The 27602-nt window shown below is 57.8% G+C and overlaps 1 protein-coding gene across 20 annotated transcripts in view; it reads left to right on the top strand.

Annotated features, from left to right (window-relative positions):
* Nucleotides 1-27602, top strand: part of PLEKHA6 (pleckstrin homology domain containing A6) — a 142904-nt gene that overhangs the window by 106692 nt on the left and 8610 nt on the right. For 4 of the 20 annotated variants that reach the window (XM_023247806.2, XM_023247802.2, XM_019822049.3 and 1 more), the window contains 20 exons: nucleotides 1370-1470; nucleotides 4974-5176; nucleotides 6668-7222; nucleotides 8916-9438; nucleotides 9927-10013; nucleotides 11144-11197; nucleotides 14689-14769; nucleotides 15656-15724; nucleotides 16979-17059; nucleotides 17353-17502; nucleotides 18344-18439; nucleotides 19906-20017; nucleotides 20626-20765; nucleotides 21731-21880; nucleotides 23153-23282; nucleotides 23499-23605; nucleotides 24534-24710; nucleotides 25750-25917; nucleotides 25999-26132; nucleotides 26632-26777. In XM_023247806.2, the coding sequence (XP_023103574.1) occupies nucleotides 1370-1470; nucleotides 4974-5176; nucleotides 6668-7222; nucleotides 8916-9438; nucleotides 9927-10013; nucleotides 11144-11197; nucleotides 14689-14769; nucleotides 15656-15724; nucleotides 16979-17059; nucleotides 17353-17502; nucleotides 18344-18439; nucleotides 19906-20017; nucleotides 20626-20765; nucleotides 21731-21880; nucleotides 23153-23282; nucleotides 23499-23605; nucleotides 24534-24710; nucleotides 25750-25917; nucleotides 25999-26132; nucleotides 26632-26777 (3264 nt within the window). Of the gene's footprint in view, nucleotides 1-1369; nucleotides 1471-4487; nucleotides 4505-4973; nucleotides 5177-6667; nucleotides 7223-8915; nucleotides 9439-9926; nucleotides 10014-11143; nucleotides 11198-14688; nucleotides 14770-15655; nucleotides 15725-16978; nucleotides 17060-17352; nucleotides 17503-18343; nucleotides 18440-19905; nucleotides 20018-20625; nucleotides 20766-21730; nucleotides 21881-23152; nucleotides 23283-23498; nucleotides 23606-24533; nucleotides 24711-25749; nucleotides 25918-25998; nucleotides 26133-26631; nucleotides 26778-27602 lie in introns of those variants that run through there. The other 16 variants (XM_023247803.2, XM_023247805.2, XM_023247807.2 and 13 more) reach the window with 16 other exon arrangements.

Genomic DNA, 27602 nt, shown 5'->3' with positions numbered 1-27602 from the left:
TCTGCATAGGAAGCTGGACCTTAAGCCAAGTATCTTATCTAAGTGATGAGGAAGAAGAGAAGGGGAAGCCATGAGCATATAATCCCAGAGACCCCTTCTGAACCCTGAGGGTTTTGCAGGGTCTCTAGCCTCAGGACTCAAGAGCTATCTCAGGGAAGTGGGGAGAGGCTTGCCAGGGCCTCATAGTTGCCCCCCCCCACCTATTCCACAGAGGACCCCCACCTTCCGTGGCTCCTGCTGACATGTGGGGGCCTGACTAGCTAATCCATCAGGCTCCTTTGGAGATCCGGGGTGAATTATGTAACAGCCTGGCTGTTAGCCTGATCCGGGGAACAGAGGGCCAAGAGGTGACGCAGGGGCATGTCTTCCTGTGGAGACATGGGGGCCATAGAGGGGAAGGCAGACCCCTGTCAGGAGAGGACAGAGCAAGCTGCTGGGTGCCTGGGAAAACCTTGGAAACAGTTACCCAGAGGAGCCAGAGCCGAAGAGGGGACTATCCTCTCTGCCCTGCCCGATCCCATTATCATCCTGTTATGTGTATCCCTATTGGAATTGTCTTGCTTGCAGAGTCTCTATAGACAGGAGAGTGGTTAAGAATGCCTGCTCGGGGGGCACCTGGGTGGCTCAATTGGTTAAGCGTCCGACTCCGGCTCAGGTCGTGATCTCACGGTTCGTGAGTTCGAGCCCCGCGTCGGGCTCTGTGCCGACCGCTCGGAGCCTGGAGCCCGTTTCAGATTCTGTGTCTCCCTCTCTCTCTGCCCCTCCCTCGCTCACGCTCTGTCTCTCTCTCAAAAATAAGTAAACATTTAAAAAAAAAAAAGAATGCCTGCTTGGGAGTCAGACTTCTTGGGTCCAAAGACCAATCCACCACCCTCTACTTAATTAACCTGGGACCAATTACTTAACCTCTCCGCTGTATCTCAGCCTCCTTCCCCAGAAAATGGGGTAGCAGCAGGACCTTTTCGTGGGATTGTTGATACGGTGAAATCCTTTAAGGCCATTAACTTAGAACAGGACCCGGCGTATAGCAAACCCTCCGTAATGTCAGTCGTCACTTATCTGTTTACCCTAAGGTAAGCTCCTGGAGGGTGCGTACCACTTCTCCCTCGTTCGCCTCTCTAGTCCCAGTATCTAGAACCGTGTCCGCAAGGCTGCCGGGTTCCCTACCTCCCGGGAGCGTGCCTCGCGTTGTTGTACAGAGCACACCCCGGGTGCTTGGTGGGTGGCGGCCCCGAGTCCTGACAGGCCGTAGATGAGCCACAAGTATTTATCGGTATCTGTCGTAAGAGGGCGGATACCCTCCTCTCTCTCCCCCTCCGCGCGGGCCACGGGCACGTGCGGCTCACCCGGGCCTCTGTTCACCCGACAGATGAGAAGGAGGAGAGCATCCTGGGTAGCATCCCGCTCCTGAGCTTCCGGGTGGCGGCAGTGCAGCCTTCGGACAACATCAGCCGAAAACACACCTTTAAGGTCAGTTGGCATTTCTCTCCCAGGCCAGGTGGGGGAGGGGGGCCTGCTCTTGTAGAGCACGCGGGACTGGAGAAGGATCACGAGCCACCTCCCCAAGGAGCCCCCCCAGTGGTGGCGGAAGGAAAGAGTAGGCAGTGACCCCTGGACTCGCTACAGGCTGTTGTAAGGCTGAGGAGAGGCCCGAGAGGCCGCCTCCTCTTATCTCGGGAGTCAGGTGGGGCCCGTGGAGATGTGGATGGTGGTCCCACAGTTGTTCCTGGGGGGGGGGGGCGGGAATGAACCCTCTGCCCAGCGGCCTAGCGTCGGTCGCTGCGGAAATTCCTCGCAGCAGAGGCAGGGGCCGTGGCCGGTGGGGTTCTGACATCCTTTCTGGAAAGGAATCCTCCCTCCATCGAGCCCGGAGGATGGACCCCCAGTCACACCGACTCAAATTTCAGCCTCTAGAGAAAATCGGGAGTGGGGTTTGATGGCAAATCAAGAAACGCGAGCCTCCCAGTAGAGAGCAGTTTGGGAGAACAAGAGCGCGGGAAGACGGGCCTCGCATGGGCCTGCTCAGTGTCACTCCCTGAGAACCCCTGGGGAATCCACCCATCAAAGACGCACTTGCAGCTGGCTCATCACAGGCCAGTGTTTTTCCACATTTAAAAATTCATGACCCACTGAAAACAATAAAAACCCCGTGCCCTTTTTGTACTTGATGACGCAAAGACCATAGGCTCCTTTCACTTCCAAATATAAAATCAGGGTACCAACCATGCCTTGCCCTAGCACAAAGCCATCTGTCCCCTAGTTGAGAATTGCCGTCCACGACCCCGAAAACCTAAAGCCGTGGTGTTAGGTGATAGAAACTGCCGCTAACACCAGGTCAGTATCTGAGCCTGTAGGACCTCAGAGCCTGCCCCCTCCTGTCCTTCAGACTCTGCTCACCTGACTGTGGAAGAGAGGTGGGCCGCGCGCCCAGGTGTCGCTCCAGAGGACAGAACCAGGAGGGGCTTCTCTGGCACATAATTAGTTCCTAGCCTCCTAGGGTCCTGTCTGCCAGAGGTGTGAACAGAATGCGCAATTAATAAAACTCTGGCTCCAGGGAGCCAGGTTCTAGCTGGGGGAAATAGAAACAGGTTGTTTAACCAACAACAGAAAGTCCTGCTATACACATTCGCACACACACCCACACAGTCAAACAGCCTGTCTTACCCTCCCCTCCAGACCTGTGCACAGACACATCCACACTCCAGCTCGGAGCTCTGCCAGCCACAGGCATTCCATCAGCGCCCCAAGTGACTGACACACACACACACACACACACACACACACACACACACACACACATACACGCACACACCCGCCATAGCCCCAGCTCGCTGTCCCCATCAGCCCCTGTCCTCCTTCCCTTTCCCCCGAGAAGCGCACTGCCTCTTTAAAACCCAACTCTGAGGGCTGTGCTCAGTGGCCCACAAAGGGTTCCAATTGTGGCTATCGAGTGGCCCTTCCCCAGGGAAGGGAGGGGAAGGGAACGGAGACAGATGGGAGGCTTGTCCTGTTTCGGCCACCAAGTGAAACTCTTGGATGGCTAATAATGAGCTGGGCACTGTTTCTGCCCAGCCTGCTGCTGAATGCCTTAACCTCTTCCCAACCCAGCCCTGTGGGGGCTCAAAGGACTTCACCCCACTGGGGGACCTCCCTCAATATCATGGCCCAGTTTCACAATGCCAGGCTGGTGTCCCCCTCCGGCTCGCCATCAACTGCCCTGTCTTCTCCCAGGATCTGCCTTTTCCTGTTGCAAGCGGTTCCCGTGCCTTTGCTTTCTCCTTGTTTCCCTGTGGGCATGTTTTGTCCTCTAGCTTGACCGTGAGCTCTTCAAGTGCAAAGAGCAGGTCTGTTTTCCTGTGACTGGTGCCGGAGCAGAGCTCTGCACACACGGGGCGCTCACGAGCAAATTAATTCACTTGCTGTCCGCTCCTGCCAGCCCCAGGTCACACCCACAAGACCTGCCTGTGTCTCTCTCTCCTGTACAATAACCCTGTGTCCTCCACTCCAGGAGGCCAGCCTGGGCCCCTGCTCTCCGGACCCTTGTGCAGTTTCAACCCCAAGGTGCCTCCTTACAGTTTCACTGCCTAGAAACACGTCCCGCTGCCCACAAGCCAGCCCCCTGCTGGAGGGTGGGAACTGGCAGGATCCAGAGGAAAGAGGCCCATCTCTACTCCTCGAGAAGTAGGACATGTCATTGCGTGATGAGTCCCGTCAGAAGGGAATCATGTGCTGGGGAGGGGTGGCACAGCAGGGCGAATGTCCAGCCAGGAAAGCATGTGGGAGGTGTGGGTTTGACACAGTTTGACACAGCTGCTTCGGAGAGCCCTGGGGCTTGGTCAGGAGAGCCCTGTCTTCTCTCCTTCCAACCCCCAGAGACCCATGATTTCACACCCATGGGGTCAGAGACCAAAGTGAGGTTCACATCCGAGACTAGGAACCACCCGGATTTCTCATGTCAACCGGGGTAAACCGGGCTACCTGCTTTTTCCGGGAGACTGAAAGTCTCACCAGGGAAGCATGCTGAGGTTCCAGAAAGAATTCGGCTCTGGAGCATCTCTTCCTTGTGGCCTTGGAACCTGGAGTCTCACCAGGTAGAGCCCTCCCCATGAAACAGGTGCAGCGCGTCAGGCCAGAACAAAAACCCAAGTTGTTTGCAGCTGCAGAGCCGGAGTCAGGGACAGCACCGACGCCCCGAATCCTCCCCGCCAGCAGCCCCGATCGCCTTGGCGCAGGCTCTGCCCTCCCCGCTCTCGGCGGGCTGAACCGGGAATCGCTGGGTGCTGGCGTCCCAGTGGTTGACAGCCAGTAGAAGGGGCGTAAACTGAATAGCTCCCCACTTCCCTCTGCTCCTCAACCTTCCTGCCACGTCATCTTCTGGCTCTCCCTCTGGTGTCTGGTTGACCTTTTCTCTGCTTCTCCTTCTGACTGCGTGAGGACCCCTCCTCTGGACAGGAGCTCTCTTCTGGGTTCCCGCCTGCCGCACCTGCTCGCGGCCACCAACTAGGTAGCGTGCTCTAACAGTCCGTGCGTGCCCCTTGCATGCCCAGGGAGGTGGAGGCCTGGCTGTCTCTGCACAGAAGAGACGGCACTCGGTCCGGTCCTCAGAGGCCAGGCTGGGGCCGAGGCTGGCATGTGCTCGGGGGCGGGCCCCCCGGGGGCGGGGGGCGGGGGGCATCTCTCTCAGACATCGGGTAACTGCCCTTCAAATCAAAGACGGAATTTGATGGGAGAGCGGGCATGGTAATTGTGCTTCCTGTTTGTAATCACTTCAGGTGGGGCAGGTAAGCTTACCTGGCCATTGGGCGGCTTATTGGGGTCCAGAGAGCTAGCCAAGGTGGACGCCTAGACGTCAGCTGGAGCCCTTGGCCTAGCTCGGTTTGCCCCCGAGCTCCTTGTGGGGAAAAGAGCTGCAGGTCAGGGGGACGGCCCGCCTGACCGCCTGTGCTGTGGGTGTGGGTGTCTTCTCCCTACAGGTGACCACGTGCTGGGTGGATGAGGCCGGGGCCAGTTCCACGCACTGCCTCTCCCCACAGGCTGAGCACGCTGGGGTCCGCACCTACTTCTTCAGTGCCGAGAGCCCCGAGGAACAGGAGGCCTGGATCCAGGCCATGGGGGAGGCTGCCCGAGTACAGATCCCCCCAGCCCAGAAGTCGGTGCCCCAAGCTGTGCGTCACAGGTGAGTCCCAGGGCACAGGGCATGGGGGTGGGGAGCGCTAGAGAAAGAGGATCAAGGAAGCGCCCTACTCTGTGTCCTGCTGAGCCCGGCGTGCTGGCTTGAACCTCTGAGAACACGTGAGCCGCTCCGTGCCTCCTAGCAGGGCTAAGTGATTCCAGAGCCTGGAGTCTCTCTTCCCTTCCCCCTGACCGGTTCTCCCTCTTCTCTCTGGGCTGGTGGAGGCCAAGAGAGAAGCCAGGTTCCATCGGGGCCTGGCCCGGAGCCAAAGACCAGGGTCATTTGCTCATTTATTCTTGGCTTTGCACATTAAACCCATGACCTCTGGAGGAGGGTAGACTCAGGTGCGAATCCCAACTTAGCTACTTGCTCACACTGTGACATCAGGGTGATCACTTAACCTCTCTGAGCCTGAATTTCCTCCCCGTGAAGGCAGCAGTTATAATCCTACCTCACAGGGGCAGCCGGGAAATCCTGACATGCAGTGGACACTCAGCCCACGGCCGCCCCATCACCCCTGCCACCTGTCGCCACCCACAGCCTCACGGCCTGTCTCTGCTGGAACCGGGTAGATGGGAGTCTTGAGTTAGATGTTAACAGGGATCCAGAAGAAGGAGGTTTTTACGATACAGACTCCAAGTCTATTTTAGTGTCTTAGAAGTGTTTACCAGGCAACGCTGCAACAAGGATGCTTGAATCTGTTGAATTTGAGAAGCGGTAGGGAAAACATCATCACGAGGTCCCATCTTCACTTCAGCTGAGGGGCGCACTTCCAGAAGTTCGCTCATTGAGTTCATAAATATTTACTGGAAATAGGTATGTGTGAGGCACTGTAGGGGGCGCTAGGAAAACAAGGGAAGACCAGTCTACATGCTTCTGCCTCGTGGCGCTTACGTTCAGGCGGAGTCTGTCCCGGAAGAAGCTTGTCCTGGAGAAGAAACTAGCATGCTTCTAAGCCTAGGATGTTTGAGGCAACAGCTTAGGCGCCTGGCGCCCGCCGTGTTTGGTCGCACGGTCCTACGAGGGGAGCGACTGTTATACCCCTCCTGCCAACAAGGAGCCCAGGACTTGCACAAGTGAAGGAACTTGCATAGGACAGCAGGCTGAGCTGTAACGAGCCTCCATGGCCGAAACATCAAAGGACGGTCACTATCATGAAGCTTTGGTATAGTGTGCACCGAGTTTGGGGGGGCCGCAGCGGGGACAGACTGCAGAGGAGACCAAGTCTGGGGCGGGTTAGTCTTGGCCATAGCTTCCGAAGGCTGGATGCAGTGCAGGTCAGCAGAAGGGAGCAGAGAGTGGGCCGTGGAGAGGACCTAGAGGGGGAAATGAGCACACCACGCGTGGGCAAGAGCGCACTGTGTTTTCGAGTAACCGCCCGGGCTGGAGCCAGGAAGCAAAATGGGCCTTTGGGAAACAGAACTGTCATTCACTGAATCCCGTTTCCATCGCTACCTTCCTGCCCACCCTTCTCCACTCCTTTTTCCTTCCCAGTCTACCACCCCCTGCCCAGCTCGCTGCTGGGCTGGAGTCACTTACAACATCTCCCTTGGCATCCTGCAGCCATGAGAAGCCAGACTCAGAGAACATCCCTCCTAGCAAACACCACCACCACCAGCCGTCCCACAACAGCCTCCCCAAGCCCGAGCCAGAGGCCAAGACTCGAGGGGAGGGTGACGGCCGGGGCTGCGAGAAGGCAGAGCGGAAGCCCGAGAGGCCCGAAGTCAAGAGCGAGCCTCTGGTGAAAGCCAATGGCATCCAAGCCGGACCGGAACCATCCTCGGAGCCGGGCAGCCCTTACCCCGAGGGCCCAAGGGTCCCAGGGGGAGGAGACCGGCCCGCCCAGCCCAATGGCTGGCAGTATAGCTCCCCGAGCCGGCCCGGGAGCACAGCTTTCCCGCCTCCGGACTCAGAGAGTGGGGGGCACCAGCGGAACTTCCCCCCACGTGCCAACCCCGACAAGATTGCCCAGCGCAAGAGCTCCATGAACCAGCTGCAACAGTGGGTGAACCTGCGCCGGGGGGTGGCGCCCCCTGAAGATCTCCGGAGGTGAGTCCTGATGGGGCGTAGGCGTGGAGCTGGGGTGCTGCGATGGCCAGGGGCGGGGGCTGGGGTAGTAACACTTGCAGCTTCCCTTGCTGGAAGCCTTCGGGAAGCCAGGCTGCGTTGGGAAACCAAGAAGACTCCAAAACCCAGGGTCTCAGGCTTGTCCAGATCCTTTCCTGTCCCCCGTGGCACCGTCTGTGGAGTGTGACCCCTGCCCGATTCCTGCCCTCTCTGATTGCTTCAGAGACAGGGTCGGAGTCCCCAGCACCTCTCCGCAAGGATGCTGGGTGCCCAGGACATGCGCAGGCAGTCATAGGAGGGGCCTCGGCCTTGCTCCCGTCAGATATCCTTCTGTGCTTCCCACCTTCTTACAACAGCCCCTGTTCCAGCATTTCCACCACCGTGAGCCTCACTGACTGCCAAGCCCACTCACCCCATTTTTGAACGGCTCTAATTGTTTGAAAGTCTTTATTTATTGCAGTTGTAAAAAAAGAAAAGAGGGGCGCCTGGGTGGCTCAGTCGGTTGGGCATCCGACTTCGGCTCAGGTCCTGATCTCGAAGTTGGTGGGTTCCAGCCCCGCGGCGGGCTCTGTGCTGACAGCTCAGAGCCTGGAGCCTGCTTCAGATTCTGTGTCTCCTCCTCTGTCTGCCTCTCCCATGCTCATGCTCTGTCTCGCTCTATCTTTCAATAATAAACATTAAAAAAAAAACTTTTTTAAAAGAAAAGAAACAAAATGAAATGTCGCCACTCACTGATCCTAGTCCTGCCCTCTAGACCAATTTCCTCCTTTGTCCAGTGACTGGCTTTCAAATACTGGAAGACATTTATTAGCCTGATAGAGTTCATCTCGTTCATCTCGGGACAAGTGGGGCTGCTGCTCCCTCCCCTGGGTGTGGGCGGCTCCAGGGACCCCAGGTGACACCTTCAGGAAGGCTACTCACCTCTGGTGGCACTCTGCTGCTGGGGCCATCTGGCCTGCCCCAGGGGTGAGCGCCTCACTTGGGATGCATCCCAGGAACCTACCGGTCCCGCCCTTGACCAGAACATAAAATCTGGGGAGGCGCCCTTTTGTCCCCCCTGTGTTGGGTGTTTCCCCTCCTCCCTCCACCAGGTGCCTGGTATGTTCCCTTTCCTTCAGCTGTTTGCTGCTCTGAAAGGATCTGATACATTGTGCTTCAAGCTGGGATAGAACTAACAAGGCTTAAAGTTTCTTCCCAGGAAGCTCTGAATGTGAAATTTCTAGCCTCAGGTTGTTGGTTGAAGGAGGAAGCTGCTTTTTTTTTTTTTTTTTGAGATACAGTTGGTTTTTTTTTTTTTTTTAATTAATTTATTTATTTATTTTGAGAGAGAGAGAAAGAGAGAGAGAGAGCGCCAGCGAGAGAGGGAGAGAGAGAAGCCCAAGCAGGCTCCCTGCTGTCACAGCAGAGCCTGATGCAGGGATCAGACTCACTAACCGTGAGATCGTGACCTCAGCCCGAGAGGGAGGAAGCTCTGAGGGAGTTTCCCTGCACCTCTGGAAGCAAGCCTCAGTGCCCAGGCAGTGGCTACCTCTGTGTGCTCCCAGGGTCAGCCTGGGGCACCATTCACCTGTTCACGGTCTGCTCTAGGCCGGAGGACACAGAGGCGGGGCTGGGGCACAGATGGGTGGGTGGGGTTGTGCTCATTCTGGCTTCCTTACAGTGTCCTCTCTCTCAGTCCCTCTAGGTTCTACCCCGTGTCCCGCAGGGTCCCTGAGTATTATGGCCCCTACTCCTCCCAGTACCCTGATGATTACCAGTACTACCCACCAGGGGTGCGGCCCGACAGCATCTGCTCAATGCCAGCCTATGATCGGATCAGCCCACCCTGGGCCTTGGAGGACAAGCGTCACTCCTTCCGCAATGGAGGCGGCCCTGCCTTCCAGCTTCGGGAGTGGAAGGAGCCTCCGGGCTACGGGCGGCAGGATGGCACCATCTGGCTCCCCGGCCCCTCCCCCTCCCGGCAGCCAGTCTATTATGATGAGCTGGATGCCACATCCGGCTCCCTGCGCCGCCTGTCCCTGCAGCCCCGCTCCCACTCCGTGCCCCGCTCGCCCAGCCAGGGCTCCTACAGCCGCGCCCGCATTTACTCCCCCGTCCGCTCACCCAGTGCCCGTTTTGAGCGCCTGCCACCTCGCAGCGAGGACATCTATGCTGACCCCGCTGCCTATGTGATGAGGCGATCCGTCAGCTCCCCCAAGGTGAGCCAGCAGCGCGCCCCCTCCTTCCTCATCCCCTGAGGTCCCCCACGAGCCTACTACCATCTGCGGAGAAGATGTGCAGGTGTGCAGGCCTCTGGGACTCTTGGGGTCACTGTGCCCATGGGGACACACACCGTATGTTGGCAGGAGCCACGATGATGCCCAGGACGCCACTGGCCCTGCAGTTCTGCCTGTGGGAGAGCTGCTTTGGGGGATGTGCTCTGACCCCTGAGCAGGAACACTGGTGCCCTTCCCCAGGTTGTGCCGGGAACCCTAATTCCTTGTCGGAGGGCAGAGAGGGTTCTGTCTTTTGAGGACTGGACAGGTCACTGCAAGGCTATCGCAGTGGATAAATGCTGCAAATCCATTTAAATTTGGAGTCTGCTCTGGGACAGGATACAAACATCCCTAACCTTGAACGTTAGTTGGTGGGGAAGTCCGTGTCCCAGCCGGACCCCCTCACCTCTCCAATCCCCTTTCTCTTCCAGTATGATTACCTGGGAGACAGGCGGCCAGTCCCTGCAGGACTGTTCCCCTACAACTACCCACCATCCCCCACGGCCCACGATAAGATGGTACGTCCTCTCCTCCCGTCCGCTGCCCGCACGACCTCTCCTCCCAGAGCGGGGGCCCAACTAGGGCAGCCACAGGGGTGCTCTGTGCCCGGTACCTGGCCCTCCTGGTTCTCAGCAACCTCTGGATACCTCCTCCCTCCCGGCCGGGACTCTAACCCCAACGCAGAGCTTGACGCCAGTTACCCCCAGCTCTGTGACATAAGGTAGAGGAGCAGGGACTAGATCTGGAGGCACGTGATGTCCTGATCGTCTCGACTCCAGAACAGCCTCCCGTCCAGCATGGTCAGGGGCTTGGGTCACGGCCTGGGAAGAAAAGTTAGGTCCGAGTGTCCATTAGCAGACGTCTTCTCCAAGTCTGTCCTTGGCCTGGAGTGCGGCTTCTGGGAAACGACACAAGTGGTGGGATTAAGGAAGAAAAGATTTTCCATGGTGTGTCTTTTCCTTTCCTCCCTGCTTTCCACTGGTCTCTCCCTGGAATCTGTTCTCCGGAGAATTTTGGTCTCCACCGGTCTCCACCCGGAGAACTGGATGGAGACGCCCCACCAGGGATGCTGAGGAAGGTCACAGGAACCAACAGGCAGAGTCCTTGTCCCCGAAGGCCTGTTGCTGACCCCTGTCCTGACACAGCCCCGGGAGGCCAGGGTGGAGGAGCCTGCGCAGGCGTGGATGGGTGCCCCTTCCTTCCTTCTCCCTGATCCTTCTCTAAGTCCTAGCCCTGACACACAGCACGTGCACCCACCCAGAAACCATGGATTCTTCCAGAAAACTCAGGAGCTGGTAGGGAGGGCCAACTGCATTGCTTCAATGGTGCTTCCCTCTCCCAGGGGAGGGCCCGGCGGACGGGGAGCCCTGGAACTGGGGCCCTCGAGCTGGGGCCAGAGTGAGTCCCTCCTCTGGTTGAGGCGTCCAGGAGGCAACCTCGGTGCCTGCCCCCAGCCTCTTTCCTTCCCTTCCCCAGAGCTCCTCAAGGATAGACAGAGGCCTCTCTTTGACCTTGCCCCCCCTCGCCCCCCACCGCCCCCCCCCTCCGCCCCCCAGCTAACTCTTAACTGCTTTGCTTCCTTTTTATTGTTTTCTGTTGTCCTGTTCCTGTTTGTTTGTGTTGCTGTTGGGCCTCGGGCTCCGGGTAGGATGAACTTTTAGACCTTCAGTTGCAAAGAAACCTAGAGTATTTGGATCAGCAGGTAGGCAGAGCTGGTGCCCCCTCCCATTCCCCTACCCTCCTGTCGTGTCTCCCTGCTCCTCCCCACCTTCTCATCTTCCCTCCATTTGACAACCTTTGTTGGCACCCCCGGACACAACAAAGTGGCTTATATTTTGGTTTGCGCCTTCACGCCCCGCCCCCTTCGCCTCAAAGCCCTTTAGGGCAGCTGGGAGTTTCCTGGGGAAAAGGAGAATAAGAAATGACCACATGAATAATTAATGCCACCTCCTATTTGTTCAGGCCAGATGGAACTGTCCCTGGGGGGTAGGCGGGAATTTGCATTTCTGCTGGAGAGAGCAGCAGAGACCTTGAACAGGGGGTGAGCGCCAGGCAGGGAGGTGGGGGGTGGAGGGGGCTGGCTAAAATGCTAGGGATTTAGTGCAGCCTGAATCCGGGAAATGATCTATCATAGTTCACAGGCTGTTGTTAAACTATGTTGTTAAACAAACATAGTTTGTAAACCAAGGACTACAGACTTGCCCTAGGATGGTGTCTTTATAGATCCTAACGCATTTAATCTTCATAACAACCCCTGCAAGGTGGGTACTGTTGTTATCCCCATTTTAGAGCCGATAAGACGAAAGCACAGAGAGGTTAAGTAACATGCCAGGGGACACACAGCCAACAAACGGCAGAGCTTGGAATGTGGCTCTGAGATTTTGACCCAGGTTGTAGCAGAGGAAATGACTAACATGAAGAAGCAGGAGTCAAACCTATGGTTCTCTCTGGAAAACCATACCCTTGACATCAGAGGCTACCGCCATAACTGTTGGTGGTTCTAGACACACAGACCTCGATGCCTCGGGGAGATCATCCTCTTAGAAGGCGTTGGGCACTAAGAAGAATTGATATCCACGTTGTGATCAGCAGCGACAGCTCCCAGCCCTCACGGGTGTTGCATTTTACTTCCAGAAACAGCACGTGGTGTCCACACCACGAGTGGTGCAGTCCACATGGGGATGGGTCTCCGGATGCCAGCCCAGAGCAGCGCTGACAAGTGCTGGCGTTTCTCCATAGGAAGCGGGGTCTGCGGTGCCCTGGGTAGTGAGGGGCAGGGCTGAGTGCCCTCAGGGCTCCTGGGCAGACTTTCCTTTCTGTGGCCCATCCACAGTGCCTGGCTGCACAGGACTTCAGTGCCACAGCTGGGCCCCTGCTGGGGCTTCTGGCCCTCATGCCAGGGCTGGGCCCTTAGGCAGGGGGGAGGCTTGAGAAATAACCCTTCAGAGGACCTCCTCTAGATAAAGAATAATTTTTTTTAAAAGAATAAGATTCCTAAAAGGAAGTTGTATATGCTAAGAGTCCAAAACGTGGAGTCAGACATTCTAGTCCCAATTCTGCCATTTTACAAGGGTTGGGGGTTTTTTGTTTTGTTTTGTTCTGTTTTTTGTTTTTCTTTTTTCTTGGAAATGTCGCTTTGTCTCCCTGGGCCTTGGTTTTCTCAATCATAAAATACCCATTGTAGAATCCGCCTTTTCTGCCGTACAGAGTTCCTGGAGAATCAAGTAAGAGGGTACATGGCAACGCTTTGTCAGGCATTGGCGAGGAGTGGTCACTGCTGCTATAATGATTTTATTCGTTTTGTTCTAAAACTCAATTTAAAATATTACTCGAGCACCTTTATGGTGCATAAGGCACTGGGCTAGGTGCTTTCTCACAAAATTTAACATTTTGGACAGACCAAAGGGACGCACAGGAGAGGAAGGAATCCTACAGTCAAAGCCTACGGGGGCTAAAAGATCCCCAAAGCCGCAGCGTGAGTGGGAGCAGAGGCCAGGGCGAGAACATTCTGGCTTCCCTCCTTTATTGCTTGAGATCCACTGGTTGGGAAGGAATGAGATCAGTGGGTGTCCAGGAGAAGCCTGGGCCGCCTTTGCCCTCTCCAAGCCTGGTGCATTACCAGGTCTGCCTTGCCCTACACACACACACACACACACACACACACACACACACAGGACACAGTCATGGCACACAGCAGCATGCAAACACACATATACACACACCACATACAATCACACATACTCCACACACGCACACCCCATACACAACAAACACAATCTCATACGCACAGGGCTCCAGGAAGATAGGGATTGACTTGAGTTCAGATCCTTACGGAAAGATGTGGCTGACGTCCTGTTGACCGTTAACTATTTGACAAACCTCTTACTACCGCTCTTTTCAAAGCCTTTTCAATGACACTTTGTGCCATGGAAAACAATTCCAAAGGGCTAAAAGAGGTAGAGGGATCAGATCCTAGGAAAGCCTTTGAAAATGCTGTGGACCCTGCAAAGGGGAGTGGGTGGGTACCCCTCGCCCTGCCCACAGCACACAGAAGCAAGGCTGCCCCTGGGTCACCACCTAAGTGGATAAGATAAAAAATACGTGTGGGCGCGACACAGATTGGGCAGCTAAGGGCCGAAAACGTGAGAGCCTCCTGCATCGTGACCCCAGAAGCTCTGCCCTAACGTGGCTCTGTCCCTTCCCTCATTCACTTCCTCTCCCCAGAAGGCTTTTCCCACGGAACTTCCCTCTGTTTCCTGCTGCCTTCGCCTGTAGGTCAGTTGAGTTAAAGGGACATAGGCAAGGACGCTCCCGACTGTGTTCACGTTTTGATGTTGTCACGCTGGAACCAGTGGGGGAAATGATAGCATTTCTAGTTGATTCGGTCGGCTTGTCCTCCCTCCCTGTCCTTCCTCTCTCCTGCCCTTCCTTGTCTCTCTCTCTCTCTTTCTTTTTCATTTGGCAAGTCGTCTTTCCCCCTCCGTGTTCCTAATGGCCCTTGAAACGTAAAGATAACCTGTTGGGAGAGCAGTGTTCCAGCATCTGGTGTCCCTTTAACATGGCTTGCTTGTTTTGGCCTCCTTATTTGCTCCCTAGTGTCATCCAAGATCGGCATGGATGCTACCAGCCCAGCTCTGGAAACCGTGTTTAGCAATCCTTTCTACTCTAGAGCCAAGAGGTGGGCAGGGGTCGGGGAGAGAGAGCTGTGCCCACCTCTGTGTGAAGGCCCATCCAAAGAGCGGCCCCAGTTTTCTTTCTCAGCTGTTTCATTTAGTTCAAATTTGGGGAGATGGGTTTTTCCAACTGCCGGTGTGGTCTTTGACTGAAGCAACGTGAGGAAAGAGAGTTGGGGCAGGGAGTTGACCTTGGCCAGTGTGGATGAGACCCACATGTCTCAGGCACCCTGGGGGAGTGTCACTGGGCGGGGGGGGGGGGGGGGTCTCTGCAGGGCCGTGAGCGAAGGCACAGCAGCCCTCCAGCTCCCTTCTGTGGCCTTTCCTCAGGGCACCTTCAGGGCTGGTCCTGGGACAGTTCACAAGGGGCCAGCGATGGCTAAGGCCAAACAGAGAGGGAGCTGGAGACCCCGTGAGAAGCTGTCCTGTCCTGTTTCTGGGAAAACAAGCCCAGGCGGGTGATGGGGAGATGGCTCTACGTGGGCCGGAGTTTGAATCGTCCATTCCTTCCTCTCTCCAGATGAGTGAGAGCGAGACTCTCATCAGTATGGTGAACCGCATGGTGGAAAACTCCTCCCCCAGGGCCCAACTCTTCATGCAAGTAAGGCCTCCGCCTGGCAGCATGGTCCCCGTCAACACCATTTCAGCTGCTTGTGCATGGTCGGGTCAAGCCATCTGGGTTGGGGCTTGCTCTGCCCAACCCTCCATCCACCAGGCCTCATCTCCAGGCCCCGCCTGGCCCCTCTCCTTTCATCCCACCGTGTCTCTCTTGTTCTTCACGTTCATGGGTGGACCCAAGGCCCGTTTCTCAAACCATCAAAATAGCCAGCACCACCATCCCGTATCACACCAGGGATCACGAATCTGCTTTTTAATGCCCAGGACTTGTATCTCGTGTTTGTTATCTTCTTGACAGACGTCTTTGGGGGCAAGGGCATGAGGGGTGTCACACGGAACCATCCAGTGCCAAGGTTGTGTAGAATGTCCGGTGATTTCCAGACGCTTCACCAGGGGTGGGCAGCGTTTGCCGGACCCAGGTGTACTTCCGGGTTAGACACGAGCCCTGTGGCTGGTGTTCAATCTACTAAGATGATAATTCTCAAGTGTTTCCGATGCTCATTCCATTTCCTCATGCCTCACCCTCCAAAACAGCCAAGGGTTAACTGTTGTCGTCATGGTCGTTACCAACAAGCCCTCTGGGAGCTATGCACCCCCAGAGTCCCTCCCGACAGTAGATCTTGAGCTCAGGGGAGAGGGGAGAGTAGGAGCTGGGCAGAATCAGCCTCAAGAATTGGGGAAAACCTACACAGGGGCCATCCCAGGCTTCCCAGCCGGGGGCAAAGAACTAGCTCAGATTCCCGGCACGGAGGCGGCGAGAGGTGACGGACCACGGTCTCGGACAAGGACGGAGCGAGGGTTGTCCGCGTTCCCGTCCCCACACGCCCTGCCTGTCCCCCGCTGCTGTAACCGGCCTCGTGTTCCTGCAGGTCCCTCCGTACCCAGAAGTGTTCCGGGACGGCCTCCACACCTACAAGTTAAACGAGCAGGATACAGATGTAAGAGCAGCTCTCCTGCTCCCCTGTCCTCTCCGGTCCCTCCCGCTGTCGCCCTCATCTTCGCTCTCCTCCGCTGGGGCTTTTCCTCCATCCATCTCTGTCCTTCTGCCGGCTCCTCATACCTTTGACTCATGTCCTCTCTCGCCACCAAGACAGCATTCTGCCTGCCCCTTCCTCATCCCCTTTCTTTTCTCGCTCGTACCAATTACCCCTACCTCCCATGCCAGCTGTGTGCGTTTCTCCACTGAGCCCCAGGCCCTCTCGTCTACAGCAGCGGGGGCTGCTTATTACAAGGAACTCAGACTTGGTTAGGAGGGACATCAGCCAGGCTGCTCTGGGCCCAGCCTGGCAGGAGGGCCTCGGTGACTGGAGGGGGGGATCCTGGCCCTGGCCTCAGGGAGCTTCAGGGTAGTGTTGCGTGCCAGGTAGCAGCAGGGGGTGACATAAGATTTGCATACTAAATGGGCTCGGTGATGGGTTCCACAGGAGGGCAGGGCAGGGAGGCCAGGGACCAAGTAGGTGGCATGTGAGCCGGGCCTTGAAGTTCAAAGGCCCAGAAGACAAGATGTGGCTCAGTAGAAAAGAGCCAGAGAAGTGTTTGAGGAATGGCATGAATAAAGGTGTGGATATGGGGAAAGCATAAGTCTTCCCAGAAGAGAAGTTTGGCCTAACCTGCCTCCTCCCCATCACCACTGGCCTTGCCTGGGTAGCGGGTCCGCCCAGTAGGCCTAGGAGAGTTTCCATCCAGGCGAGGACCAGATCTCAGAAGGATCCCAGCCTCAGCCATCCGGAGACCCTGGAAGGAGGGGAGAACAGGGTCCTGTGAGACTGGGGAGCCAGTTCACTGGTTTTCCCAAGACTGCCTGCTCCTCCAATCCATGCCCGCTGGGAAGGCCTGGGAGGCCCAGGCCACGTTGTCTCCTCAACCCTTCGGGAACCGGAACCCCCAGGAGGAGGGGAATGCAGGGGCTTAACATTTAACTCCTCCTCTCTCAAGCTGACTCCCTTCCTCAGAGAATAAGCACATCTCCCTTCCCGGTAGGTCCTTGGGGAGTCTCCCAAGGTGAAGACCGTCTTCCTATTCCCAGGAGCCTCCAAGGTCAAGGTGAAGAAGGCCTAGGGTTCCTCAGCAAGGGAAAGGAGGAGGTATCCAGAGGCCAGTCCCTTCCAGCCAAATTCCCAGGTCCCCATCAAACCATATCCTTCACCCCCTTCTCTCTCCCTCCCTTCCCTCGACCCCCTCGGGCCCCCCAGAAGCTGCTGGGCAAACTGTGTGAACAGAACAAGGTGGTGAGGGAGCAGGACCGGCTAGTGCAGCAGCTCCGAGCTGAGAAGGTGAGAGCCAAGGGGTGGCCTTGGGTTGGGGGCATGTGGGGACGGCGGGGTGGGGGGCGGGAGAGGCCGGCTCGGAGAGGTGTGGGTTGCCATCTCCGCCCTAAGCTGACAAAGGTCTGTCATAAACCTCTGTACCGCCCTCCCCTGGAACTGCTGAAGCTCTTCCGGGGGCCCCAGCCAGGGAGGACAACCGCCACCAAGTTGCTGGGCTGAACCGTTGGGGCTCAGGCCTCTTAAAGTCCCAGAGAGGAGTTATCAGGGCTGTTCACAGCCGGTCCCCTGCCCTTCTTCAGGAGAGCCTGGAAAGTGCCTTGATGGGGACCCACCAGGAACTGGAGATGTTTGGAAACCAGCCCGCCTACCCGGAGAAACTGCTGCGCAAAAAAGAGTCCCTGCAGAACCAGCTCATCAACATTCGGGTGGAGCTGTCACAGGCGACCACGGTACCCCCCCCCCGCCCCCGTGGGCACCCCGACAGGAGAGCCGCCCTTCCCAGGCTGTGCCCTCTAGCTCCTGACTCTCCTCTGCGGGCAGGAGCAGCAGGGGGCTCTTGGCCAGAAGGGGCACAAACGCGAGACCTTAGTACCGCCCTGCACGCGGCCGTGCGTATGCCGGCCTCTTTGATCCGTAGTCTCTGCCGAGGAAACTGGCTTATTTTTTCACACACCGCACCTGCACCGGGATTCGATCAGGACAGGGTGAAGTCGAGGGCTACTCGTTTCCTCGGCTGTTCTCACAGCTTCGCTGCCTACCTCTGTCCTCTCCCCTGGAGATCCAGGACACCGGCGGCAATGCCACCTCCCTCATCTCCCGTGGGCACGGGGCCGACCCTGCGGCCGTTACGCACTGCCCGGATAATGGCTCTGGGCTGCGGCGGCCAAAGGCCCAGGAAAACGTGGCCCAGAAGGGAGAAAGGTCTCTAACCCCCAGCAAGCAAACACCACTGGGTTTTCTCTTTCTGCCCTCCCACTTTGTATCACCCAGTGTGGGGAGAACAGTAGGGTGCGGGCATCGTACGGTCCCCTTGTGGCCTACCCCCACGTCTGGAGAGGATTCTGGTTTCCCTGTGTCCGCCTGCAGTACGATGGGCCACTGCGCCTCTTGTAAGGCCAGTGTTTGGCGGTCATCAGAATGTCTCAGCCCTGGGCCCTCTCCGCCTGTCCCTCTGTGCCCTCCTCCCTCGCCCTGCCAGACCCCAGGTACCTTGGCCCCGGGCCCCGCGGCGGGATGGGAGGAAGGCTTCGGCAATGGCCGCTTTCTCAGTCAACCCACCTGCCCTTGCAGGCCCTGACGAACAGCACCATAGAGTATGAGAACCTTGAATCCGAGGTCTCTGCCCTGCACGACGACCTCTGGGAGCAGCTCAATTTGGACGTCCAGGTGAAGAAGGCTCCTGGGCAGGGGAGGGGCGGTTGGCATGCCTTCCCTTCTCCTTAGGGCCACAGGAGACCAAAATGGCTTCCTTTCTTGCTTTAGAGATCTCAGAGACTTGAGACAGGGAGTTGGTCCTGAGACAAAGGACAGGATTCAAGTCCGCTTAAAACAGACGCTTTCAGGGCGAAGATAATGTGGATTCTTCTTTAGTTCCATCAAATCATTAGGAAGGAGTAAAGCTGAAACACAAGAGAGCTGGGTTAGACAGAAGGTATTTTACGACTGAAAGGATTTAACACATAAATACGGACACGGGCGTCGGTCTAGACAAGCGTATAGGTCTCTACGGGGATATAGGTATGGTTATACGTGTAGCTATCCCTCGTGACCTCAGAAGGAGTGGGCAGTACGGGAGAAGCCACCCAGGAACTTTAAGATAGGAAAGAGGCTTTCCTTCCCAGGAGGGGTTAGGAACGCTCTGCTTGGAGGCAGGAGGCTGGACTCATCCCCCTTGGGGAATTCTTATCCTTTCCCTCGATCAATCGGATCTACCCAAGCTGTGCAAGCCCTGTCTCTCTGTTGCGGTGAATGCCCCAGTTTCCCCTATTTTCCCCCTGGCGACAAAACTTAACCACCACCCTCACTTGCAGCTGGTTAGGGAGGGTGCGGTGAAGGCCCTCTTGGTCCAGGTCACCTGAATGCCACCGTGTCCTGTGGGCAAGCCTCACTTTCAAACACGAACATTTTAGGAGGTAGGAAAGCACACTGAGCACCAGCTCTGGAGACAAATAGACCCAGACTCAGATGGTGGTCGCACTGCTTGCTAACGGACGGCCTTGGGCGCACGTCCCCTCATCCCCAAAGTCGGGACACCTGTCACTTTTGCCTCGCAGACCTCTGGTGCGGCCCGAGATGAGTTAGTGTATAGATGAGTTAGTGTATGCAAAGCACTTAGGGCGGAGCCTGGTACGCAGCACGGAGGAGGGTCGGGCGCTAACTAAGTGGCAGCTGTCAGTTTTCAAAGAGTGTAAAGTCTAACCGAATAGAATCCATGAGTGTGTAGGCATGCATTGGGCGTGAGTGTTACGAAAGGGCTGTTTGGATACAAAGAATCTTAGCAAGTGGGGAACTCTTGCTGTTGATAACTGGCTCCCATAGTGGCCACCTAGAGGGCCACTTGCTCCAAGACCACCCTGACCTCCCTGGGGGAAGCTGAGTCATGTTGACCTAACGGGGCTCTTGACTGTGATAGCAGGGCCCTCTCCTCTGGCAATTCCCGCATTCCATTTGGCAGAAGCCGGGGGGGGGCACAGTCTTCCCGTGAGAAAGAGGAACGTGCTGGAGGGCTGTGTGCGCGTCAGCGTGCGCGTGCGCACGGGGCTCTTGTCTACCGCCGGCCCAAAGGGATGCGGGGAGGAGGCTGGGACGCTCCTCACGGCCACCTCCCTTGACCTGCTCTTCTGCTGTTTCAGAATGAGGTACTCAACCGGCAAATCCAGAAGGAAATCTGGAGGATCCAGGACGTGATGGAGGGGCTGAGGAAAAATAACCCATCCCGGGGCACGGACACGGCCAAGCACAGAGGTGGGTGCCTTCTCCACCAGCCTCCTGAAACGCTCTGGTGTCTCTGGCGTCCATCCCACATCTGTCAGCTCCCACCTCTCCAGGCCCTTACGCTGAGCTCAGAGCTAGTCAGGGCCCTCTCAGGCCTCCAGAATCTTCCCCCGGGAGGGTAGGTACGACTCCCTTACTCCCTCCTCTCCTCCCAGAATGCACCAGACCCCTCAGAGACACTGTTGCCCCTGATGGTCTAGATTCCTCCCCAGAAAAGGTCAAAGAGCACCTATGCCTCTCCCCACCCCTAAGCCCATGGGCCCGTTGGCGATCTGAAGCCGCTACCTTAATGTCTTCCTGAAGCCCTTTGGGCTGGACTTTGGGCTGGCTTTCTTTGACATCTCGGAGGCAACAGTGTCCTTTCCGTCCGTCATCGTCCCCTGTCCCTGCACAGTTCTCCACGGCCAGCCTGCACCCCAGCCCCCATAATAAGTCCCTTCAGCAGGCCCAGGTGGCCCTGGAACCTTCCTCCCACGTCCCTGGGTCCTCCCCTGCCTCCTCCACCTGTGGAGCCCATCCACATGCCTGGCCACACCCCTACCCTATCATCCCTCATCTCTCCTCTCCTCTGCCCCCAGGAGGCCTTGGCCCCACGGCCACCTACAGCTCCAACAGCCCCGCCAGCCCTCTCAGCTCTGCCAGTCTCACCAGCCCCCTGAGCCCCTTTTCACTGGTGTCCGGCTCACAGGGGTCCCCCACCAAGCCCGGATCCAGTGAGGTAAGCTGAGAAAATGGAGTAGAAGGTAGGCGGGGGAGGGGGGAGCAGGTCCTCATCTGCCTGGAAGGCCCGGATTCTGTGCCCCTCCCTGCCCCAGAGGCCACCAGTCCTAGAGCTTTGGCTCTCGGTCCGAGGCAGTCGTCGTCTTGCGCCCAGCTTGGCGGACCTCCTTCCAGATTTCTCCTTTCCTTGCTCTCATCTGCACTTGGCATCTTTAGCTTCCTTCCGGGGAAGTCTCTTCCCAAACAGCAGGATGGTTAACAAAGATACCACTTAGTGGGGATTTAAATCCGGAGCTTTCCAGCACACGAGAGGGTGGAGAGTCAGCGTGGGGAGCAGTTTCCTAGCCAGTCAGCAAGAGTTTACAGGGGCTCTCCCAGGGGCCAGGGACGGGGTGAGGCCCTCTCAGACACGTGCCCGTGTGTGCCCACAGCCCTCCACTTGGGGAGCCCAGCGTCTGGTGCCGACCGAGACCAATTTATAGGAAACAGCCAGCCTCTGGAGCGTGGCGGTGTGTGTCTCGGTACTGCCCATAAACGCTCTGATACTCCCAAGAGACGGTGGAACTTTGGGCCACTAGGCATGGGGATGGTCAGAGGAACGAGGGAAAGGCATCACAGACAGGAGGGGCGGCAGAAGCAAAGACACAGGGGCACGAACGTGCCCAGCGCGATGATGAGACAGCGAGCAGGGAGCTTTGGAGCAAAATGGGGGAACAGTGGGGGCCGCAGTCGCAGGCGGGGGCTCTGCTGAAGAGGGCCCTGAGGCCGGGCTGAGAGTTCACTCCGGAGCTGGAGCTCCATCCGGGCGGTGGGTGGGAGTCCGGTGGTCCAGGGCCCCGGATGTCCATGATGGGGGCCGCAGGTCTCCACGATGTTGTCTGTCCGCCTGCTAACGCTCTTTTCTCCTGCTCTCACAGCGGCTACTCTCCTTCCTCCTAATGCTCTGGCTTCTCTCTGCCTCAGGAGCCCGGCCCGCCACGGCCCCCCCTTCCCAAAGCCTACGTCCCCCTGGAGTCTCCTCCAAACGTGCCTCCACTCCCTAGCGAGAGCCGCTTCTGGCCGTACCCCAGCTCCCCTTCCTGGCACCGCCGTGGCGAGCCAGCCAGGGGTCAGGTACCCAGCACCCTTGGGTCCTGGAGGGCAGGGGCGGAGGGAGCGGGGCGAACGGCCAGGCGAGGGGGCGAGGCGGGACACGGAGCCGTTTTCCCCATTCCAGTAGTCACTTCCCACAGCTGCCCAGTTGGGCCCTGGGATAAGGAGAGGGATGGCGGAGAAGGCTTTCTCCTCGGTGCTCTCTGTGGACAGGGGGACAATGAGTTGTCCCGCTCCGTGCCGCGGCTCCCGGGCAGCCCCTGGCCGCCAGCACCAGCCGGCCAGGAAAGGCCAGGGACCCGCAGCGACCGGTGCCATTCCGATCCCCTCCTGCTCCTGTCCGCCTCAGACGCCGGTCCTCTTGTGCTGTCTCTGTCTCTGCCTTGCCTGTGTCCTCTTGGGTTTCCTCGGCCCTGGGATGTAAGAATACGGGGCCCCCCTTTCTGCCCCGTTCTGGCTCCCCAGCCCCTCTCCCAGGAGAGAGGTACAGTTAGGCTGGCAAGAGGTTGCACGGTGAGTAGAAAGAGTCCTGTGCCTAAAACAGGGAACCGTATTTCCATCTGGGCTCGGCTGCCGTATCTGCACCGCCCCGAGGGGCTGCCAGCGAGGGGGGCAAAGCAGGCCACGCTTTCCAGATGAGGGGAGGCGATGGGGCTCACCTGTGCTCTCTCCCTGGACTAGAGCCGGGGTTTCTGGCCTCTGGCCCAGTCTTTCTGTGTGCACCTCACTGACACTTAGACTCTTCAGCTGCACGATGGGGGCGAAAGGGGGTGCAGGTGATATCTGAAGCCCCTTCGAGTCTCATGATTCTGCGAGCCCTCAAGCTAAGCGCACTTTTCCATCGCCCAGAATCGTGGTACCAAAGCCCAGCTGGTTCTTTCGCTTAAGTTTTGGGTGCGATTCCAACAGAATCCTCAGAGATCCTCGGCCTTATAGACCCCTCCTCTGGCCATTCCTCCTCTCTGGCTCACAGCAGAGTCTGTGCTTCTTGGCGTTTGCCAAGAGGACTGGTCAGGTTGAGGGGCCTCCCTGATGGGCCTCTGCTGAGGGCCTCCTGGAAGCCCTGAGCCCTCACTCCCCAAGATGAGCCAGCATTGGCCAGCCTTAAGGTGGGCCTGAGTGGGAGGCTCGATCTCACCCCTGCCTGCTTCCCAGTTGGCTCACTTAGAGTTTCCTTATCCCTTGTTTTCAAGGGTCTGTGCTCCAACCATTGCAAAACAAAGAAACACCCCTGGGGGCCAAATCCTCAGCAGTCCCTAGGGCACCAACCGTCTCCTCCTTTTTCCTCCCCAGCCCAAGGCAAGCTATGAGCAAAGCAAGAAAGACCCCCACCAGACGTCACCCCTGGACACCGCCAGAGACATCAACCTGGTGCCCACCAGGCAAGAGGCGGAGGCAGAGAAGCAGACAGCTCTCAACAAAGGTACTTCCTGTCCCATCCTCCCCTAGACGCAAGGCCAAGAGTCGGAGAGCGGCCCAGAGAGGTGCTCATCACAACCAAAGACAGTGAGTGCCCACCCATCCTCGGCCTTTCATCTCGGCCACAGGTGGCACTGAGCCGCCTCTAGACGCAGGCTCCCCTGTGTGTCTGCCCTCCTGCTTCTCCGGGAGGCCCACCGGTTCTTCTGCCTCCCTACAGTTGGCATTGTGCCCCCTCGGACGAAGTCGCCCACCGATGAAGAGGTAACCCCGTCAAGGGTGGTGAGGAGGAGTGCCGATGGGCTCACCAACGGACTCTCCTCCCGGGTGAGTACAATCTGTGGGCGCCGAGGCCCGAGTGGGCCTGAGCTGGGCTGAGGCCTCTCTGTGTCCGCCCATCTGTCCACCGTCAAGAACCCCCGGGTGGGTGGAGGAAGGCAGGACAAGTAGGAGGGGGCAACAGCTCCACTGGAGAAGCCTTCCTTCAGGAAGCCATATCGAGGGACAAGGGACAAGGAAGATACACATTACTTTCATCGTTCTGATCTTCCTAACAATTCTCAAATTTGCCGTGGCCCTAATTCATGAGAAAGATAGAAGGATGTTGAACAAAATTATTATAACGTGCCAGCGATGAAATACAAATCCAGCAAAAATCAGGGTCAAATGAGCCGACCTAAGGCAGTAGATGGGTTTCCGAGGGCTGCCAGGAACTTAACAAAGCATCCCACACTTGGGGCCTTAAAACAACAGGAGTTTATTCTCTCCGAGTTGTGGAGGCCAGGAGTCCCGAATCGAGATCATCAGGGTTGGTTCCTTCTGGAGGGTCTGAGGGAGGAGCACCCCGTCCAGTGCCTCTGTCCTAGCTACTGGCATTGCAGGCAATCTTTGCTGTTCTTTGGCTTGTAGACCCAACACTCCAGTAGGCACTCCTACCTTCACATCTCCTTCTACTCCGTCTTCTTTTTTTCTGTCTCTTGTAAGGACCCCCATGATTGGGTTTCGGGTCCACTCTAATTCAGGATGCTCTCTTCTTGAGATCTTTACCTTAATCACACCTGCCAAGACCCTATTTCCAAATAAGGTCACATTCACAGTTACTAGGGGGTTAGGACCTGGACGTATGTCTTAGGGGCTATTCTTTAACCCGCTATGGACAGGCTTCCCAGAGAAGGGAAATCTAAGGGATTAGGGCAGATGAAGAAGCTGGGAGGGCAGACGAGGCACGTGTCAGAGCCCCGTTCTCCCCTTGCAGCAGGAGCGCCCCAAGAGTGCCGTGTTCCCTGGCGAGGGCAAGGTCAAGATGAGTGTGGAGGAGCAGATCGACCGCATGCGGAGGCACCAGAGCGGCTCTATGAAGGAGAAGCGAAGGAGCCTGCAGCTCCCGGCCAGTCCGGCCCCCGACCCTGCTACGCGGCCCGCCTACAAAGTGGTAATGTCCTCGCAGCGACCCACGGGCCTGGCCCGGCATCTGCCAACAGTGTCCACTCCCAGTGGGTGACCAGCCTGGGCCGGGGCAGTTGGGTGCGGGGCACTGGGAGAGGGGCTGGGAAGGGCCCGAGCTGGGCACCTGGGGAGAACGAGGCGGGGGGGTGGGGGGAGACTTCTCCCCACTAGGCAGACGATTCACTGCAACAAGTATTCCTTTTTGTGCGTTTAAAGAAAAATAACTCTCCCCCCCCCCCAAAGAATGCATTGATTGCTTTAGTGGAAATGAAGTATACACAATTCACTTAACACAGAATAGTGCGAAGTTCACCGCCCAGAGAGAGGCATCGCTCACGCAGTTTCTAGAGCGTTTTCTATGTATTGAAAGATACATACTGAAGATAATCACGATGCCACCCTGTCACCTGGTACCGTTCCCAAACCTCGTGTTGTTCTATTCGGGTCCCTCAGCAGCGCGAGGTTCGGAATTATCACCCCTGTTTGGAAGACAGGGACACAAAGTCAGGAGAAATTAAGGATTCCTGGGCCACACAGGTATTGAGTGTGGAGCTGGGAGTAGCCCCAGGCATCTGCCTAAGTTTTCTTTCCACCACATTTCAAAAATACAGGAAAATTACGATTCGTAAGTCCTACCCCCAACCAGCTTGCATTCTACCTGGTGGGTTGGAGCTTGTCTGATACGCAACAACTAAAGGCCAGTGTCCCGGCACACTAATCAACTGCCCAAAACGTATGGCACAGAATGGGAACACAGGCTACAGCCAGATGGGAAGTACCAAGTACTGACGAGACCTATCGATGAGATTTTGCGTCTGGGCCTTTGCAGGCGTCCCCGCTCTGGACAAGCAGCACTGAAGGAAGATAGCCGGGCGGTGGGGCCGCGGGGCGGTGGCCGGATGGGGCGTGACGAGCAGGGAGGACGCAGGCCTGTTTTGCGCTGTCTGGAGACACGGGTAGCAGGGGAAATGGCTGCCGACAGCAGGACAGGGGCCCCGTGTGGTCACGGCGGTGCTGTCCCCTAGGTGCGCCGTCACCGCAGCATCCACGAGGTGGACATCTCCAACCTGGAGGCGGCCCTGCGGGCAGAGGAGCCTGGTGGGCAGGCCTACGAGACGCCGAGGGAGGAGATCGCCCGGCTCCGCAAAATGGAGCTGGAGCCCCAGCACTATGACGTGGACATCAATAAGGAGGTGAGTGGAGTCCGGGAGGGCGGAGGGGGAGGAAGCCTGGAAGGGGGTGGGATGGGGGTGGTGACCCAGGTCCCTCCGCAGCTGTCCACGCCGGACAAAGTCCTCATCCCTGAACGGTACATTGACCTGGAGCCCGATACTCCCCTGAGCCCCGAGGAGTTGAAGGAGAAGCAGAAGAAGGTGGAGAGGATCAAGACGCTCATTGCCAAGTCCAGGTAACAGGCCTGGGTGAACCTCGACGACATCTGCCCACCCAGGCACCCAGGGCACCTGGGACATTAGCGCCACCGAATCCAGCACCCCACCCCATGCCAGTGGGAGCCCTGAGCCTCCCCAGCGGAGAGCGCGTGGAGGCCGTGGCTCGAGGCAGCGGACCGGGCCCGGGCCCGTGGCAGGGGCCGCGCCGCCGCCGCCGTCGGGGGTCAAAAAGACAGCTGGGTGCCGGCCCGTGCTGTCGTCAAGACACACTGATGGGTTGTCCTCTGGTGACCTCTCTTCCTCGTCGAGGCCGCCCTAAATGTTCACCTGAACCTTCTGATCCATTTTAAAACATTGTAGGAAGGGGCCCCAAAATGTGTTCGGCCAGGGTCCCACTCACCCCATTCACGGGCCTCCGGCCACCCTGCCAACCCCAGTCCACAGGCCCCCGCCCCGAGCCAATGGGACCGTCCTGTCCGCCCCCCACTCCATGTCTGTGTGTCTGTGCCTCCTCAGTATGCAGAACGTGGTGCCCGTCGGCGAGGGGGACCTTGTGGACGTGCCCCAGGACTCAGAGAGCCAGCTGCAGGAACAGGAGAAGCGGATTGAAATCTCCTGTGCCCTGGCGACCGAGGCCTCCCGCAGGGGCCGCATGCTGTCTGGTGAGAGGGGCCGGGCCTCGCTCCTCCAGGGAGACCGGCTGACCAGGTGCAGGGGAGGAAGCTCAGTGCGGCGAGGGGGCCAGGGACAGAGAGACCGTCAAGATCAGGATAAGCATTTGTTGAGCACCAGGTACTGTGCTAGGCTCCGCGGGGTGCAGAGGGGCCAGAGTTGCATCCAGGAGCTCAGAGCCACGGTGACCCTCCCAGCAGCTCCGCAGAGGAATGGCCAGAGGCCACGCAGGAAGCGAGCGAGCCCCCCCCATCCCCCCACCCCCTGGACAGCTCGAGGAAAGGCACAGCCAAAAGGTGATAACTGAGTCTGGTTGGGAGTGAGAGGCATGGAGTGAGGGCCAGGCATCAGGGCCTCCTTTCATGGCCCTTTCCTGCCGCGTGCACATGGGAAGGTGGAGACGCTGTAGGTGGCCGCAGAGTTGAGAGTGATACAGTCACCAGCCTGGCTCCTGACCCGAACCCACTTTTCTGCTCATTAAAGATGAGCATGACGAGTGGACTTCACACTGACCCAGAAGCGAGAGGGTTCCAGGTAGACACGGTGAGGCCGGAGCCAGCCTGAGATATGGCCCCAGAGAAGGTGAGAATGGAATCAGGGAGAACGGACGAGGCTCCAAGACAGCGATTATGTCATGAAGCCTGGGGGGGGACGGAGCGCGTCCTCCTCCTCAAGACAAAAGGTGGTGAGGACAGAGACGAAGAACTTTGAGGGCCAGTCCAGAGGGAGGCCCAGGAAGGATGCCAGGGTTACAAGGGCTTTGGTCGAGGAAGAGGAAGAGGCAGAGACAGGGGTGCTGGCCACAGGGACGGTAG

This window comes from Felis catus, chromosome F1 (genome assembly GCF_018350175.1).
Source record: "Felis catus isolate Fca126 chromosome F1, F.catus_Fca126_mat1.0, whole genome shotgun sequence".
Lineage (NCBI taxonomy): Eukaryota > Metazoa > Chordata > Mammalia > Carnivora > Felidae > Felis > Felis catus.
This window is presented reverse-complemented; position numbering and strand designations above follow the sequence as displayed.